The 19,273-nt window shown below is 26.7% G+C and overlaps 2 protein-coding genes across 2 annotated transcripts in view; one reads left to right on the top strand and one right to left on the bottom strand.

The window, feature by feature from the left end:
- The first annotated feature begins 7,508 nt into the window (after positions 1–7,508).
- Positions 7,509–12,544, top strand: LOC107495634 (thermospermine synthase ACAULIS5). Its single transcript, XM_021125477.2, has 11 exons — positions 7,509–7,675; positions 7,754–7,801; positions 8,508–8,611; positions 8,824–8,918; positions 9,912–10,014; positions 10,188–10,276; positions 10,515–10,671; positions 10,778–10,853; positions 10,887–10,945; positions 11,054–11,190; positions 12,097–12,544. Exons 1-11 carry the CDS (start codon positions 7,591–7,593, stop codon positions 12,173–12,175), a joined length of 1,032 nt encoding a protein of 343 aa, XP_020981136.1. The 5' UTR covers positions 7,509–7,590; the 3' UTR covers positions 12,176–12,544.
- Positions 12,545–12,877: 333 nt separating this feature from the next.
- The window catches only part of LOC107495465 (serine/threonine-protein kinase STY13-like), an 11,907-nt gene continuing 5,511 nt past the window's right edge, over positions 12,878–19,273 (bottom strand). Inside the window, exons 2-5 of the mRNA XM_016116613.3 lie at positions 15,740–16,024; positions 14,416–14,929; positions 13,250–13,392; positions 12,878–13,075 (exon numbers count right to left, since the gene is read on the bottom strand). Coding sequence (XP_015972099.1) covers positions 12,878–13,075; positions 13,250–13,392; positions 14,416–14,929; positions 15,740–16,024 — 1,140 coding nt within the window. The remainder of the gene's footprint in view (positions 13,076–13,249; positions 13,393–14,415; positions 14,930–15,739; positions 16,025–19,273) is intronic.

Raw genomic sequence — 19,273 nt, 5'->3', positions numbered from 1 at the left:
ACTAATAAAAAGATCTTTGTCAATAATTATATAATTATTGCTAAAAATTTTTAACAACAAAATATAAAATAATTAATATTTAATTGTCGATAAATATATTAGTGATTATTTTTATTATTATTAAAAAAATATATAAATAATCGCTAAGAGTGATTTTTTTTTTAATAGTGATAGCTCAATTAATTATCCTAGAATATATTATGTAACATGATCTATTACTAACAAGAATTCAAAAAGTAAAAATAAAATCTTCCCACAAGACTAGATAACCATGATTTTTTTTTCTTGTTGATAATGATCTTATCTGCTCAAATGGAATTTCTTCCCACAAAATTAGCTAACCATGATTTTTTTTTCTTTGTTAATATTGATCTTATCTGCTTAAATGGAATTTCCCCATTTCGTGCAAATTATTCATGTGCATAGTAGGACCGCACTAATCTTCAATTTCTGAAGTAATGAATATTATTGTTTACTCCTTTAAAAAATAAAAGTTATATAAATTAAAATAATTGTTATTTTAAAATATCTTTAATATCAAGATGGAGTTAATTATTTTTTTCAACATCACCCATATTTGAATTATCATTAATTATATATTCATTTATTGAAGAATAATTTTGCTTATTAATATAATTATAAACCTTGTCAAAATAAATTTATTAGTTTTCTTAATATATGTGTTTTATAAATAATTATTTTTAAACAATAATGTTAGGAACTAAGATGATTTCAGCTAAAAACTAGCTAAATGCTTCTCGGTAAATCTAAAACCTCTATGTGGATGGTGTTTATGCTAGGTATTAGGATATTTTTTTTTTTGTAAATTAGATGGTTCTGAATCTATTTTCTAATTTATCATGTTTTAGGCATTTGGAGAGATAAGAAGAGTGAAAAAACGAAACCTAATTAAATCAGTTTCCGTAATTCACGTTGCAATGTTACTGAACATATCTCCTCTAAATTTGAATGTGATAAAATATTTAATAACCAATATTTTAAATTATAAATAAATAAAATTAATTACTATATTTATAATTAATTAAATTGTTTCATTCTTGACTAATTTAGAGTTATTTCTATATACTTTTTCATTTTTAAAACGAATGAAGTACATAACAAAAAAGACATAGCAGGTTTGACTTCTTTAACGAGAAGAGATATAGAGAGATAACAGTGCCCTTAATTAGTTTGTTGTTGTAGTTATTAAACTCATTGACCCAATATAATGGAGACATTCCATAAAGGTATGTTTTTGCACATGAATTGAACTTTGCTATAAAGTTCATGAAAATGATGATATAAAGTTCAAAGCTTCAAATAATAATCCAAATAGCACCTTCATGCTTCAAATAAAGGTGCTTTAATTTTCATCCTTTGTCTCCACATTTATCATGGGGGAAGTTGATAATACTCATTGCTCTTCATGCATGTAGCTAGCAACAAGTACTGTAGACACTTGTCATTCACATATTTGACAAAATTAATTAACTTCTTTTCTCTTTTCATTGCATTATGTTGTCATCTCAACGAATTTCTATTTCTATGATTCACATTTTTAGCCCCCTAAAAATAATAGGCACATACCTAATTAAGTTATTCTTTTGCATTGATTATTCTTTAATTTTAATACACAATTAGTATACAAAAATTTTATATAAATAACCAACCGTGTATTATTACATTAATAAGAATAATTAATTTTTGAATTTATTACTCAAAAAGTGATTTAAATGCTTAAATTTAACTAGATAATCGAATAAAATTTTTTATACGATCAATGTATTAAAATTAAATTCTTTAATTTATAAATTTAAATGTTGAATTATAACTATTAATAAAAAAGAGAATTATACATAATGTTTTAAGGTTTTAATTGATGTTTATCCAAAGTAACATAATAATGATCTCAAATCTCAAACATATCATAAAATATTTTATGCTAACATATATAAAACGTTAATCCCTAAAATATTTTTTCATATGCATTATCTACCAATAGCTAATATCCTAAACCCTAGTAACTAATAACAAACTATTTGATCCTGCTAGAAATAATGAAATATCTAAATAAACTAAACTTATTTGTTCATTTGCATTATTATGTCACTGGCTATTAGTTAGTGAACCAACTTGAGTTGGTCAAGTGGTCAGTTTATTTGTCCGCTTAAGTAAATATCGGGAGTTCGAATTCTGCCTTATATATGCAGTAACTTATTGGCCAGCAGCATACCCTTAAATGAAATTCGAATTCGCAATGAATTAGTCATTGACCCGTGAAACTAGAAATAACGTGGACAAAAAAAAAAAACTACTAGCTAGTGCCATTCTTATCACTATTTATTACCAACTTACCATTACCACCATTCCTACCACTCTCCACAACTATTATCACTATTGTGATCATCCTTATTTTCTTTGATAATTAAAGCATTCACTACCACCATTGCAACTAAATATGTTGTTGCTTTCATAGCTACTATATAATGTTCACTATTGATTCCACACAGCACACACCCTTTAATTTCCATCACTGTTGCTTTTCCAATTTCCCAAAAACGTGTACATGAAAGATTCTCCAAACATGAAATGAAATCCTTGTATAATTAAATTGAAATTTCAGACCCACTAAGAAAATAAATAAATAAATAAAAAATAGAAGGAGTGAGTCACTTATCATGATTTAACAGGATGAGGTAAGTAGAAAAAGGAAAATTTGCCTTTTATCTTTTTGGCACATGAAAGAATTGTTGCACATCATGAGGAATAAGGACACTATAGTGAATGAGGTACTCATACATAGGACAATGGCAAAACTATAAGAGTGGGTTCTCCACAAAATTCTTAGTGGAATTAAGCCACGCTCAACTTAACTACAAAACACCCTTCTTCAAATACTTCTACAATTGCATGGGTCCCACACTTCCATCTTCAACCCTTTTCACCATGCTTTTTCGATCCATTCTTTTTTTCTAAAAAAAAAATTATTTTGCAATCAAACTCTATTTTATAATATTTGTAAAGTCCCATATAAATTGAAAAGAATAATGAAGCATCCTCTCAAATACTATGGATACCTCTCTTTTGTAGACTTATTTGTTGGGTTAATCGTGGGAAGCTCTCAATCACTGGAAAAATTTTAGGGAGGAATCGAGTAAGATAATATAAGATGAAAAGACACCACATCCAAATCAAAACCTTAAGGTGTTAAGTTAATGGGTCTCTTATTTTATAAACTCCTCATTCTTCCTTGCTTTCTTTGAGGTGAGACTAACTTCAACACTCCTCACACTTGCAACATTAACAATAATTGTTAGTGTTGCAAGTGTGAGGAGTGTTAAGTTAGTCCCACCTCAAAGAAAGTAAGGAAGAGTGAGGAGTTTATAAGATAAGAGACCCATTAACTTGACATCTTAAGGTTTTGAGTTGGATGTGGTGTCTTCTCATCTGTATCAGAGTCGATGGTTTAATCGGTCTGGTTTTAAGAAGTATTCAAGGTAAAGCATCGAAAGTCTTCCCGACAAAAGTGATGCAAGTGTGATGAGTGTTGAAATTAGTCCCACGTCAAAGAAGAGTTTATAAGACGAGAGACCCATTAACTTAACACCTTAAAGTTTTGAACTAGATGTGGCGTCATATCATCTTTATGTTCTCACAGTATTCCTCTCCAAATTTCTCCGTTGTGGAAAGCTCGGCACGGTTGGCCAAATAGCATTTTGATGGATGAAAAAAAAATTTACTATTACCTTTACCGTCAAGAACAAAATCGTAAAACTTAAAATGTTAAAATGGACAATATTTATAAGTTGAGATGTTACAATAATATTTATTTTTATCAGTTCTGTCATTTTTGTATGCTTTCAATTAAATTCTAAAACTTTCGTATATTTTTTTTTTATCATTAGATTAAGTTGGAAGTCCATAATACTATATTTTCAATTATTGTTTCATATTCAACTAGTAGAGTCTAATTAACAAAGTTGATATACATAACCAAGTCTACTTAAGCATTTGATTATAACGTGTTTGATTTTTTATAATATGAATAAAAATATTTTGTTAAAAATTAGATTTAATTTAACAATTCAAAACCCTTAGATATTAGCAAATAGCAACTCATTACTATTGACAATAAATAATGTAATTCCGCTGAGAAACAATATACCATTAGTTAACATAATCTAAATTTAGCCAATTCTTTTTTTAAATATTCCCAACTGTTTTTCACATTTTTTTTTAATTTTCTTTTCAACACCACTCTTAATATTGTCATAACTTTATTCTTCACTGTCAGTAATCACTTTACAACTTAAAGCCTTAAACATTAAATCCTAATTAACCTTCACTACAAATAAATTTTCAACATTTTGTCCGTGATACGACGATAATATTAAAATGCTAGAAGGTTATTAAAATAATAGACGACATAATCGTCGATTTTAATATTTTATTTTTAATATTTTTATTTTATTTTATTAACAACAATTTATTGATAATTATTGATAGAAAATTTGACCGTCAATAATTATATTATTTTTTATAGTAATTTTTTAATATTAAAAAATAAAAAATATTAAAAATAAAATTAGTTGATGTTGGTTAATATAAAAGTTAATTTTTATGTATTTTTTAAATAATAATTGACTCTAAGAAAAAATAAAATAAAAAAATTGGAGATTTAAAATTGGGAGGGGGATTGACATGAATAGTACCCCCACTAGTAACACATAGACAGAAACACATTGTGGGTGGTATTATCAAAGATTGGCTTGACCACAACACACCATATAAAATGAATGGGTGGTCACTCATATAATTAAATAAAAATATCCAACATGGTTAATGGGCCTACCAAATTATCCTTTGTATCCAATGAAACAATAACATGTGTATCCGCGTGGCACTTTTTGTTGCCCTCGTGTGCATGCTTTTGTGGGTCCCACCCACAATCAGCACCACCATTGCATGCACCAAAATTGGATCAAAAAAAATTTCATTGATTATATTCCTACCTCCAACAACTTTCCGCGCGTGCTAATTGGTGATTCCTACTTCTTCATTGTTCAAGCAGGCACCCAAAAAGTTGTTTAAATTTGTCCACACATGCATAACAACAAGAACAACATCAATGTCTAACGTTAATGGATAAATATGATTATGGATTACCAGCTAGGCTTTGCCAATGGCAATGGCATATTTGTAGCCACCACAAAAGAGAAAACCAACCAGCACCATTCTAGTACATTGGTACACCAATGTGTACCACCAATCCTAGAGAGTTACATTGTTTTGGGGTATTAACAAATATCAAGTATAGATAAAATAAATTCTTTTTTTTAATTATACTATTGGTTTCGAGTTTAAATTTTAGAAATGACATACATTGTAAGACGATTTAAATAATGTCATGAAATCACTTTTGTCAAAAATTTAAACCGATAGAAAGAGATAACACATCTTTTTAAATAAGAATGTTTATTTTGGGTTTATATAGATTTTTTTTATTTTTTATTTATTTTATGCTATTTTTTTTGTTCAACAAGGATTGAATTATGGACCTTTTGATCGTAGAAATTATAATATCATGTCGTAGAACCACTTTTTTCAAAAACTTAAACAGATAGAAAAATGTAACATGAATAGTTATATCTCTAACAAATGAGAATTGATCTTATAAATTATAGAATATATATTCAAACAGATCTCTAAAAAATTTTGCATTGGACGTTTTCATTCTTAAAAATTTTTCTTACATAAATGTCCTTAACCTTTATAAAAGTAAGACATATAAGTCATTTCATCACATTTTTAATGACCTATGTGTCTAAGTAAAAATCTGATTAAGGTAAGAACTTATATGTCCTATTTTTATAAAGTTCAGAAATTTTTATATAAAAATTTTTTTTTGAAAATAAAAATGTCCTGACAACTATTTTTTTAGAGACCTATTTAAATATATACTCCAAATTATAATAAAACATTTACTAAATATATAAACCAGATACAATATATAATAGTAGAAAGCAATTATACAAAGATAATTTATTGAATACCGATTAAAGATTAATAGAAAAACTAATTATAAGATTATGTTGAGATACCAATGGTGATATCGAGGTGAAATTTCACATCTATTGATAATTGATTAAGTGAAGATTTAAGTATGAGAAGCGAAGTCCTACGTCAGTTGAGAGTATAGATTACATTTTGGTTTGATAAAATTTATTGAAGAGGTGTTTGTATTTTTTAAAAGTTTAAATTTTTTATTTTGTGTTTGGTAAATTAAAAAAATTATATGTTTGTGTTTGCAATTTTTAAAAGATTGGGTATTTTTAAAAGCACTTAAGATAGAATTTTTTAAAGTTGACTTGTGCTTTTTAAAAATTAAAAGTCTAATACAACCTCATATGTTAACTAATTTTTAAATCTAATACTTACATTTATATCTATTATAATATTTTTAAATTTTAAAAATTATTTTATCAAATATAATTGTTATTGCTTGTGATAATTGAAAATTATTTTTAATTTGATTTATCAAACATAAATGCTATAATTTTTAAAGTTATCTTTTGAAAGTTAACCTTTTATAAATTACTTTTGAAAAGTAAAAACTTTCTTAAACTAAGTCTACGTAAGTGTATCTAAAATCTATATTGTCCTATAGATATTACATGTTTTAAGATTATGCAAAAATATTAGGTTTTCTCCAACATTTAAAATTTTATATTTTTTGGTAGTTAATAACACTTGTTTGGAAGATTTATTTTATTGAAAAAAAATTGACCTTTAAAACTTAAAAGTTGAAATTAAAAATTGTTTAGACATATTTTTTAGTTTAAATGTAAGTTTTTCTTTTTAAAAAATACTTTCAATTTCTACTTTGTATATGATCATAAGACGAAGTTTAACAAAGCCAATCTACGAAACTTCCAATATTAATAAGCTAAGGATGCGTTTAGTTTGTATTTTTATTTTTTTATATTTTTAATATTTTTATTTTTAAAATTATATAAAAAATAAAAATTTAAAACAAAAAATATTATTTTTATTATTTTTTTATAAAATTTAAAAATAAAAAATATTAAAAATGATTTAAGGTTTTTGTCATCAATTATTAAAATGAAACTAATACACATTGAGTAAAGTTCTATCAAATTGCATTTTTATTTTGTAATATAGGGGTTACTTAAAGTGCACACTAAAAGAAGAGTGTAACATTTAATTAAGTTGCATAATGGTAGTTTAAGTGCAATAATTTTGGCTATTGCAAAGGGCAGATACTGGTTGGTGAGGTCCAAATGCTGAATTTGGAGGGTGCATTAATGTGACATTGGTATGATTGTCGGTAACAGAATAATTACTTATGTCGCCACTAATTCCATATACTATAGCTAGTGGATCATGCTATTAAAATATTCATAATTTTCATAATTTAATTTTATTCATCATGGAGTAGCTATAAAAGGAGAGTGCATCCCACTATTGGCACACCCCAATAACAATTTCCATCACTACAATAAATACATACATTCTTAGACTATATCATATATTTTTCTCTGAATCTCTTTTTTGCAAAATCAATTAAACATGGGTGAGGCTCCTCAACTTCTCTATGTTAATGGTTTTTCAAAATTTTGCCATGAAACTCAACAAACCCATGGCAATGGTATTCTTCATAATAATAATAACCACCATGAATTCTCAAGGTTTGACCCTGAAAATCAACAAAAGAATGGAAGTAATGGTAACTATGATTCCTCATCATGGTATGAGGAAGTCATTGATGATGATCTCAAAAGTATATGTCACTGTTACTTTTTATATAGTAAACATAAGGTTTAATTATGTTTTTTTCTTATAATTTTATCAAATTTTTAATTAGATTATTTTAATTAGCTTTTAACAAATACAATATTCGCTACTATACAAATCACTTTTAAAAGGCATTTATTTTATTTTTAGTGTCGATAAAAATAATCGCAAATATATTTGCCGACAATTAGACATTGGCCGTTTTATATTTTATTGCTAAAAATGTTTAGTGACAATTATATAATTGCCGATAAAATCTTTTTAATGGCCGTAAAAAATATATAATTGGCATTATAATATATAATAATAATGACAAATATATGATTATTGCTTCAAAAGCATAAGCTAAATAAGATAGATAGTAGTCATTATGTTATTGTCACAAAATGATTTTTGTTATGGTGATTTTTTAGAATTTTTATTTTTCTGATTGATGTTTGATGAAGAATTATGAAATATTCTAAAGTATATATTTTAGGATTATTACATTTTCTTCTAAAAAATAATAATTAATAAGAATTAAATTATAAATTTTTATAATAAATCGAATATATCTGAATTAGAAATAGCTAGAGTCTAATAGACTTTATATTAAAATTTAGGTTTAGTACATTATAATAGTAAAACAAATAAAGATTTTACAATCATTTTTAGTATTTTCTTTATTGTTTGAAAGTAATTTTAGTTTCAAGTAACTTCATCAACCATTTTTTTTTTAATCTTCAACAGGGTCCTCCACAAAGGGGTTAGCAAGTACCAAGACATAGCTCTTTTGGATACAAAGCGTTTTGGAAAGGTTTGAATTTTTTTTCCCTCTTCTATTCTAGTTATATATCTATGTTATAATTATTTAATAATTTTTGAACATGTAATTCATTTTACTCTGTATGAATACCAATTATATTATTATTAGATTTTATGATAGTTCATATTCTGTTGCAAAAAATCTTTTTATACAGTTATATTACGTTTAAATAATGTTATTCTTTCCATTTATATTGTGAATAGGCTTTGATGATTGATGGAAAGATGCAGAGTGCTGAATCAGATGAGTTTATTTATCATGAATGCTTGATTCATCCCTCCCTTTTATGCCACCCCAAGTAAGTATTAATATTATATGTATAATTTTTTTTATGAAAACCATTTTTTGGTCTCTTAATGATTTTTCTCCTTTTAGATCTTCTTGAAGTATTATATGCTATAAAATATGCCTAAGATTTGCATTTAGGAGTAATGTAATTCTTAAAATTTGAGCAGACAAATTAAACTTGTAGAAAATACCTAAACTACTAAGATAGCGTTTGATTTCAAATATTGAGATAGAGACTGAAAGACTGAGATTTAGTATTATATTTATTGGTCCAAAGATTGGTACTAAAATTTCAGTCTTTGTTCTCAAAATTTCAATATTTCAGTACTTTTAAAAAATGAAAATACAAGAAACTGAAATTTTTTGGGACGAAGACTGAAACTTTAATACTATTTTATACCTAAAATACTTCCTTTCAATTAATTAATACCAACTTTACCTTTTGTGCAAATTAAATTATAACTTCATTCTTATTTCAGTCTCTACTTCTTATTTTACATCAAATACAATACTGAAACTTATTTCAGTCTCTTTTTCAAACGCTACCTAAAAAACTTGTATAATTTATTTAAGCTTTTATTGTTCAAAGAAAGTGATAAGTAGATTGATTTGATTTCATAAACTCTGTCAAAAATGTTTATACTAAAATCATTAACTAGGCGACACTGACTTCATATTCGTTTTAAAAAATTGTTAGTTGCAAGATCACAAATATTTCACATGCTTTATATATGCTTCTATTGGTGGGCTTGATTGGGTTTTTGCTTTTGGTGAACTCTAGCCTTTGACTAATATGAAGAGACATAAAATATTGAAATGTTTGTTGTAATTATTTTTATGAGATGTTGTATCAACTTATTTACTATCTATTATTCAATAGAATATTATGATTTATTTAATAGCAAATGATAATTCAGTTGATCATATATCTTTTAAAAAAAATGACAAATACACATATCATAATTTATCACAATAAAATAAATAAAAATTTTTATTGTGGCAGCCCCAAAAAGGTGTTTATTATGGGAGGAGGTGAAGGTTCTGCTGCTAGGGAAGCCCTCAAACATAAGACAATAGACAAAGTTGTCATGTGCGACATAGACCAGGTTACTTTCTACATCCTAGCTATCCATAAAATTTAAAAAGTTTATATATATATGGATAGGGTGACAATTTAAAAGGAAAAAAAAAATCATAACGATAACTATATATGATGTAGATATTGAAAGCATGGTGCATTATTAATTCATTATAAATAATTTTTTCTGAATTGTTGTAGGAGGTGGTAGATTTCTGTAGGAAATATTTGACTGTGAATAGGGAGACATTTTATCACAGGAAGCTTGACCTTGTCATCAATGATGCCAAGTAAGTATATATATAATTGAAAAAAATGTAAAAGTGTCGCTAAAAATATATTGTTAGATTATTAAATTAAGAGAATTAGTTTGATGACTAAAAGTGTTTTTATAAAAAAAAATATTCTCGTGTTAAAAGAAATGAAAAAAATACTAAAAGACTAACAGAATATATTATTTTTGGTCAGCAGTTAGTNATTCTGCTATATTTCTTATAAAAAATTTGACTATGAATTTTGCATTTTAAGGGCTGAGTTGGAGAAGAGAAAGGAAAAGTATGATGTGATTGTTGGAGATTTGGCTGACCCACTTGAAGATGGGCCTTGCTATCAACTCTACACCAAATCCTTTTATGAGAAAATCTTGAAGCCCAAGCTCAATGATCATGGCATTTTTGTCACCCAGGTAAATTATTATGATTATTAAACATATAAGATTTCATAAGATAATGTTCTTTCTAAATAATAAGTTTATATTTTAAAAATAAAAAATATTGTACTATTTTGTGCAGGCTGGACCAGCAGGTATATTCACACACAAGGAGGTCTTCACTTCCATATATAACACAATCAAACAGGTCTTCAACTGCTTAATACAATTTTTTTTCTTATCCTTTGTAGATGTGATGGTATATTCCACTCATGTACCATCTTTTGCTGATACATGGGGATGGGTTATGGTATGTGAAAATTAAAAAACTATGCTTATTTTTCTAATTAATTATAACTGTAATTAATAATGAATCAATCTTCTTTATTACATAATCATATATGCTAATTCAATTTAGGCTTCTGATGAACCATTATCAATTGGTGCTGAGGAAATGGACAAAAGAATCAAAGCAAGGATAGATGGAGAATTGCTTTATTTAAATGGTGCTTGGTTCCAATCAGCTGCTACCATGAATAAGACTGTTTCACAATCGTAAGTTCATTCCTTCTTAATAAAATTCCTCCTTTTTTTTTGTTATTACTTAGTTGACACTCTAAATTTTAAATACTAAACTCTGAAACCAGTTTAATAGTATAAAAATAAAGTGTTGGTTAAAAATATTGACTTTCTAATATTTTTCAGTATATAATCTATGATTTTACGTGTTCAAAAAATCAAAGTATTCAAACTGTTTTTTGTCTATCTTTTTATATAATAGTTAAAAAAACTACATATATAGCTTAATGTTGAAAATTAAAATACAAGGTTAAATTACTCTATTAATATCTATAATTTTATTAAATTTATAATTGAATTTCTACACTTTAAAATTTTTAATTATTGAGTTCTTATACTAATTTTAAATTTATATCACATCTTATTATTACAAAAATCTTTAACTTAACAGAATATATTTAGCATATTCACTAGTGACACTATTAGAAAATCAGTTTTTAGCAGCTATTTATTTTATTTTTAGCGAAAATAAAAATAATTGCTAATATATTATTGATAATTAGACATTAACCGTCTTATATTTTGTCGCTAAAAAATTCTAACAACAATTATTTAATGCCAGTAAAAATATTTTTAATGGTTACAAAAAATATATAATTACCGTAAAAATATAAATTAATAAGTCGTACAGTAGTTAATCACTAAAAGACTAAAAATAATTTTTGTTATAATGTGATATAAGATGGAAAAAAATATTTTTGTAACGTTTACTGTTAAAAAAAATCTAATTACAAATATAAAACTAATAGAGATCTAATAAAAAAGTTTTAAAATATAAAAAATTTATTTATAAATTTAGAAAAATGATAGCAACCATCGAATTGATTTAACCTAAAATATATCGAATTATGAGATTTGACAATAATTTAATGGGTGGCGCAGGTTGAAGAACGAAAGTCACGTGTACACAGAAGAAAATGCTAGATTTATTCCTGGGCATGGTGTGGCTTATCGTCTCTAAAGTTTGGAACTATAAATATAGGGAAATCCTTGCATACTCTTTCAAATACTGCATTAGTCTAAATTTAACTTTAGCGTGTGTTTGTATTAGTCTATTAGAGTAAAGATGAGAGAAAATTTTTCACAAGTAAATTTCATGTCGATAATTCTCTCCCATTTTTACTCAAACCAAACGCATTGTAAAGTTGATCCGAGCCAACATTCAATTTTTGTAATACATGCAATAATAATAATGCATGTGTTCATTAGTGTTAGAGTATGTAAGAATTTGCTTGTACAGATTTACAAAGGTTGAAGGGCTCAAAATTCAAATCAATAAGCACAACAAATATCAATCAATAGTTTGGAATTTGTTTCAATTAAACTTCAACGCAATGCTCCTACTTTAATACTTGGACTCAAAAGTGATGATACATAAAATTAATTAACTCAACTAATTTTAGTACAAATTTCAGGAATTGGTAGATCATAATAAACCATAAAATATAGATCTTTTAGGGCAAAGTAAAAATACCTGCCCAATATTTTAAAAATAAAAATAGTAAAAATATAAAAATTCTCATTCTCAAATCACTTGCTCTATACCCTCAAATCCTCTTTCAAAGTGTGTGAGTTATTAGTTTTTTAGTGAATTATTATTACATCATCAATGTGCACTTATTAAGTATACCTAATAATAATGAATACTTAATTAATTAATTAATTAAGGAGTTGATATAGTTTGATAGAGCTTCTTCACATAAATTTCAAGGGTACGTGTGATAGCTTCAAAAGATGGTCTTGTTGATGGGTTTGCATGCCAGCAAAGGTTAATAAGGTCAATTAGGTCTTCCATTAGGTTAGAATCATCATCACATGGAAGCATTGGCCTCAGCTTACCCTCCACAACTCCCATTGCAATCTAATAATAAAATCAACAAACACTACCATCGTTTCACTATGCTAATTGACATAATTAGCGTCTAACAACTTAATTATTGGTTATATAAACCATAGATGTGATTGTAATACTGTAATATATCATAAGAACAAAAATCAACTCAAGATTATTAATGTGATGTGATTATTATTATACCTTGGTGGGACCATATTCTGTCTCAATGTATGGATGGTTTCCAGTTAGAAGCTCATTGAGTATGATTCCAAAACTGTATACATCACATTTTTCATTGTAAGGTTCACATCGGATCACCTCTGGTGCCATGTACACATATGTTCCTAACCATAACAAACATATATAAATTAAAAACAGTATCATTATTATTGATGAAAGAAGTATATTTATATTTTAGGCTCAAATGCACATTTTAAAAAAAGACTAATTATATGGTGCCCACTAAAATTATGTCAATATTATCAAATTTGGTCTTGGTATATAACTTTAAAAAAAATTATTAAAATGAGGTCCTTTAATTTATGATAATGTTAAAAAGACAAGAAAAAAGACAGAACCTATCTTATTTAGTATTTATTAATTGTTATTAGAGGTAAAAAATATTAGGGTAAAGTATTAAATTGATCTCTTATATTTGGGTATAATTTTGTTTTGGTCCTTAAAGTTTAAAGTGTCCTATTTGAATTCAAAAAAATTTTATTTAACTTCAATATAGTTCCACCGTGAGGTCAAAATTAAATAATTAACGGAATGTTCTATATGAAAATAGTATAAGAACAAGGTCGATAATCTGCAGAACAAGTACAAACTCTAGAGGCACAAAATCAACTATAGATGCATCAATACATTTATTTATCATTTTTCTTTCAATTTAAATAAAATATTTTCTATAGAACTAAGGAGAATGATAAATAAATATATTGATACATCCATGATTAATTTTGTGCCTTTGGAGCTTGTACTTGTTCTCTATATTATCAACCTTGTTCTTGTTCTATTGTCATGTAGGACATTCCGTTAATTATTTAACTTTGACCTCAAAGTGGGACTACATTAAAGCTAAATAAAACTTTTTTAAATTCAAATAAAATACTTTAAACCTTAAAAATCAAAACAGAAATACATCTAAATATAGGAGACTAATTTAATACTTTATCCTAAATATTAAATAAAGTAAATTCTGTCTGTTTTTTTTATATATTAATATTAGACAATTAATTTTGACATTACAGACAATATCATTGAAAAAATAAGTTTATTGGATAACTTGTTTCCTTTTTTGTTATGTAAAATTTTATGATAAGTTATGCAAATATATTGTGAAAATGAAATTGCTATATTATGACCTGTTTCTCCAGTGAGAGCCATCTCCTGATCGCCTAAGAATCTGGCATGACCGAAATCCGCAACCCTAACATGCAACGCATCGTCTAAAAAAATATTACTAGGTTTGAGATCACGATGAATAATCTTAGGGTTCTGGCGATGCAAATATTGCATGGCTTGTGCAATCTCCAATGCCATGACAATCCTCTCTCTAAAGGGTGAGAGTGGCACCACTCTCTCTTTGCTTCTTGTATTGCCAGGTCCATGCAGATACTCTTTTAGATTGGTGGTTAAGTACTCGGTTACAATCCATGCTTGTTGGGGAGGGTCCAAGCACGCACCCATTAGCTGAAGAACAAATCTATGGCGTTGTTTGGAGAGGGTTTCGAGTTCTTGAACGAAGAAAACGACGCCGTTTTGGTTTGTGTGGAAGAACTCTGGCGATATGCATTTCACTGCCACTTGAAATCCTCGCCATCTTCCCTTGTATATGTCTGCGGTGCTTCCTTCCCCAATTTTCTCTTGCAAATGAATCTATGTAAATAGGTAAAAACTAAAGTGCAGTCGATTTCACGTGAAGTTGATAGTTGAGAACCGTTAAATTATTTGACTGATTTGACTAAATTTTTATTTACCAACTCTCAACTATCAACTTCACATAAAATCAACTGCACTAAGTTTTCACCGTGTAAACAAGCAGGTTAAATATAAGAAAACTAATTATTAGGAGGGTAGCCAATTAGAGTTAACTAATTAATCTAACTAATTAAATTGGAAGTCTATATATTATATACAACTTTTTATTATTCTAATTTTTTTAATTTTAAAATTAAAAATATAAAGAATTGATTTGAGTTCGCTTATATTATAGTTTTCTAAATTTTTTTTATATTCAAATTTTCATTAATCTCGTTGTCACTGCCAAAAAATTTTATAATAAGTACATATCCGATTTTAATTTTAATGTACTATTAATTGTAAAGTATTATGTATACCCGATTATATACTGTCATGTTAATAAATATAACTGTTTTTAGGTTAGTTATTTGAATGATAATTCAAATTAAAAGAATAAATATAATTAGACCCTAAAAAATGTTTGTGTCATTATATTAAAATTAAATTTTTATTATAATATAAAAATAATTATTTTGAGTGGATCATTAAAATTTATTTTTTTGCCATCATTTAACTATTAATATTTAAAAATATAAGATAAAGTATGTTGTTAGATTATTAAACCAAAAAAATTAGACTAAAAAAATTTAATAAATGACTAAGTGATGGTAAAAAATAATAAATTTTAAAAACCCTAAAATTTTTATAACAAAATGAAATACTAACCTCAATAGGATCAATGTACCATCCATTGATTTTGGCTTGATCTATGATACGAGCAAGATGAGTAGTAGTAGTAGAAGTGGGGATTTGAACTTGAGGGCTTGCAATAATGGAGGATGAGCTTAAAGCATGAGAGAGAGGAGGTTGTTGAACAATAAGGTCCAATATTCCATTCTCTTGTGCTATTTGAAGGCAATATCTCAAGTAGTCTTGTGTTCTTTCCATTCTTTTTCTATACATTACTCTTAGTTCTGCTTGCTTTTGCACTTCCTTTTCTAAATCTGCCACCTAATCAGTTATTATTATTATTACTTTAAAGTCTTGGTTTTTATATAAATTTTAATTATTACGAATTATAACAAGTGTATAGGTGGTTTAATTTCTCCTAGAGCGTACATTAAATTTTCTCTAAGATATCATGTAAAAAATGTTCAAATAATTGTGGAGAATTTTAGTATACAGATCAAAGTTGGTACAGATTTAAAGATTTGTCTACATCACACTTTCTAAAGCTACACTTTAAACTGTAACTCTTCACAAAGAAAAGCGTCACCTAATGGAAAAAAGTAAATTAGAAGATTTAAGAGAAGAAATAATCAAGTTATCAAAATTAATAGACCAAAAATTAATGATTTTAACTAATGTTAACTGTAATGACACCGAATTCTTAAAATCAATACAAAATGATTTTTCTCAAAATCTTTATTTTACTATAAGTTTTATTGAAGGACTTCAAAAACCTGAAAAAACTTATTTTTCACACGGAATTTCTAAGAAATGTTACCATGGAAATGATTCCCCACATCTTTATCATACTTTTAACCCACAATTAAATTCTATAGTAGATATGCTTGAAGAAATATTAGTATCCATAAAATTTCAAAGAAATAAAGAAAAAGAGAATCCCAAAGAAGAAAAATTTCAAAATATAATCAACATAACAGATCTAAAAGTAAAACCACCACTAAAATTATGAATATTGAAGAAAAGTTAGAAGAAGTTACAATGCTTTTTAAACAATTAAAAATGGCTCAAGAAAATAATATTATGGAACAAGGATTTCAAATAGAAGAAGAATTAGTAAATTCTGAAAATATAGAAAATGAAGAACACATCCTAGATTATTCAAGTGACGAAGAACCAGCAATCCTAATACAAGTAAAAAATGAAGCTGGAACATCTAAAGATAACCAATCTCAATATAAATGGGAAACAGGTTTTTATAATTATGCTTTTAAAAAGGGGTTTATAAATAAAGATTCAAAATATACAAAAATACCATCAAAGTACGTTCCTAAAATCCAAGAAATGGAAGGAGAAAGAATGCTTGATTTAGACTGTAAAAAGAATGAAAAATAAATTTTCGAAAATTGGTTGAATTCCTTTTTATTAGAAGCTTTTACTAATCCAAAGCTTAGTAAATTGTCTGGAAGAGATATTTGGAATTACATAGGATTTCATACTAAAGGAACTATAAGAGATTATATGACATCAATAGAAAACCAAATAATAGAAGATTTAGCAACAAAAACAACAGCTTATGATAAGATATTATATATAATGATGATTCTATATAAAGAATTTTTTGGAAAAAATATTATAGATCATAGACAAGAAGTCTATAATAAAGAATATCAAGAAGCAAAAAATCATTTAGCTAATATCCAGATATATGATCTATGTAATGTGGAATCTTATATATGTGAATATAGAATACATTATTACAAATTAAAAGAAGAAGATAATAATCATTATCTTAGTATGTATATAACAAAACTTTCATATCCTGCTAATGAATTTATAATGGGAAGATTTATAAGAGAAATAAATAGAGGGACAATTGAAAATAATTTTGGTGGAGCAACCGCTGCAATAAGAGAGGAAATAAAAGAGTGTTGTATGCAAGAAGCAACTCAAAAAAGATTTGCAAATATAATTAGAATTTGCTGTCAGGATAATGAAGAGATACCCCAAAAATATGGGCTTAATAAAAATTTTCAAAGGAAGAGAAAATACCAATTTAGAAAAAGAAAATACTATCCAAACTGGAGAAAAAAGAGGTATTTTAGAACAAGAAATAACAATAAAAACAAAAGGCAAAAAAGTGAATATTGCCCAAATAAAAAAGAAAATTGTAAGTGCTGGTATTGCCAAGAAGAAGGACATTATGCAAATGAATGTCCGAAAAAGAAGGATAAAAAAGATCTTACTAAACAAATAGAAATTGCTAAGTCTTATTTTATGGAACCTTTAGAGGAATCTGATGATAACCTAGACTATATTTTTGAATATGTCTCAGAAACAGACTCAGAGACTGAGTAATAATGCCACATTTATTACTATAAAAATAACAGAAAAATTTATAAATGCTTTTATAGATTCTGGAGCAACACAATGCTTTGCTAGTTCAAATATAAAACTTGATTGGAAAAAATTAAAGAAACCATTAAGAGTTAGAATAGCTGACAAATCAATACATAAAATTGACCAAAAAACAGAGATGACTGAAATTTTTATTCAAAATTATAGGTTCATTGTTCCATCTATATATATGTTAGATTCTGGAATGAATTTTATCATAGGAAATAACTTTTTAAAACTATATCATCCATTCATTCAAGAATTAACATATATAGTTTTAAAAGCTCCACATGATTCTTCAATAAATCAAAAATCAAAACGTATAAAAATACCAACTACTACTATAGATAAGATCTTAAAATTTAAAATATTTTTTATATTAGAAACATATTATTTAAATTTATACTTTCAGATAAACATTCCAAAAAATAATCTTGAAATAAAGATAGAGGAACTTTTGGATGAAATTTGTGCTGAAAATCCGTTAGATATTAAAAATACAAATAACGAATTAGTAAGCATTAAACTAAAAGATCCTATAAAAGAGATAAATGTTCCAAATAAAATTCCTTATTCTGCAAGAGATAGAGAAGAGTTCTCTTTAGAATGTAGAGATCTTTTGGAAAAAGGAATTATAAGATTAAATAAAAGTCCTCATGCAGCTCCAGCCTTTTATGTCGAAAACAATAATGAAATTAAAAGGGGAAAACGAAGAATGGTTATTAACTATAAGAAGATGAATGAAGCAACTAGGGGTGCACAGACCCGGCCCGGCCCGACGGCTCGGCCCGGGCCCGAACACTTTAAGGGCTAATTTGGTGTGATTTCATCGGGTTTAGGGTCGGGTTAGGGTCTCAAAAATAGACCCGGTCATTATTTCGGGTCGGGTCCGGGCCATAGCTCGGGTCACCCGAAGTCGGCCCGGTGGCCCGGTCATCATGCATAATTAATATTTTGTGTTATTAGTGATGGATCATGACTATTTTTATGTGGAATTTAAGTATTGTAAACCTTAATATTTTGTGTTATTAGTCATTATAAGACTATAAGTTAATGTTTTATGTTTAGAATGCATAAGACTTTAGGCTAATGCATAATATTGTGTTATTTGTATTGATTTAAATATTTGATATTATTAGACAATATTAGTATTGATTGTGGTTTTGCTTTAGTATT

This window comes from Arachis duranensis, chromosome 6, assembly GCF_000817695.3.
Source record: "Arachis duranensis cultivar V14167 chromosome 6, aradu.V14167.gnm2.J7QH, whole genome shotgun sequence".
Classification (NCBI taxonomy): domain Eukaryota; kingdom Viridiplantae; phylum Streptophyta; class Magnoliopsida; order Fabales; family Fabaceae; genus Arachis; species Arachis duranensis.
Note: the sequence above shows the minus strand (reverse complement) of the source record. Positions and strands in the feature narration are given on the sequence as shown.

Coding starts and splice junctions, on each gene's coding strand:
- LOC107495634 (XM_021125477.2), top strand. CDS start 7,591: ATGGGTGAGGCTCCTCAACTTCTCTATGTTAATGGTTTTTCAAAATTT. Junction 8,612..8,823: donor ATACAAAGCGTTTTGGAAAG/GTTTGAATTTTT, acceptor TATTGTGAATAG/GCTTTGATGATTGATGGAAA. Junction 8,919..9,911: donor TCCCTTTTATGCCACCCCAA/GTAAGTATTAAT, acceptor TTATTGTGGCAG/CCCCAAAAAGGTGTTTATTA.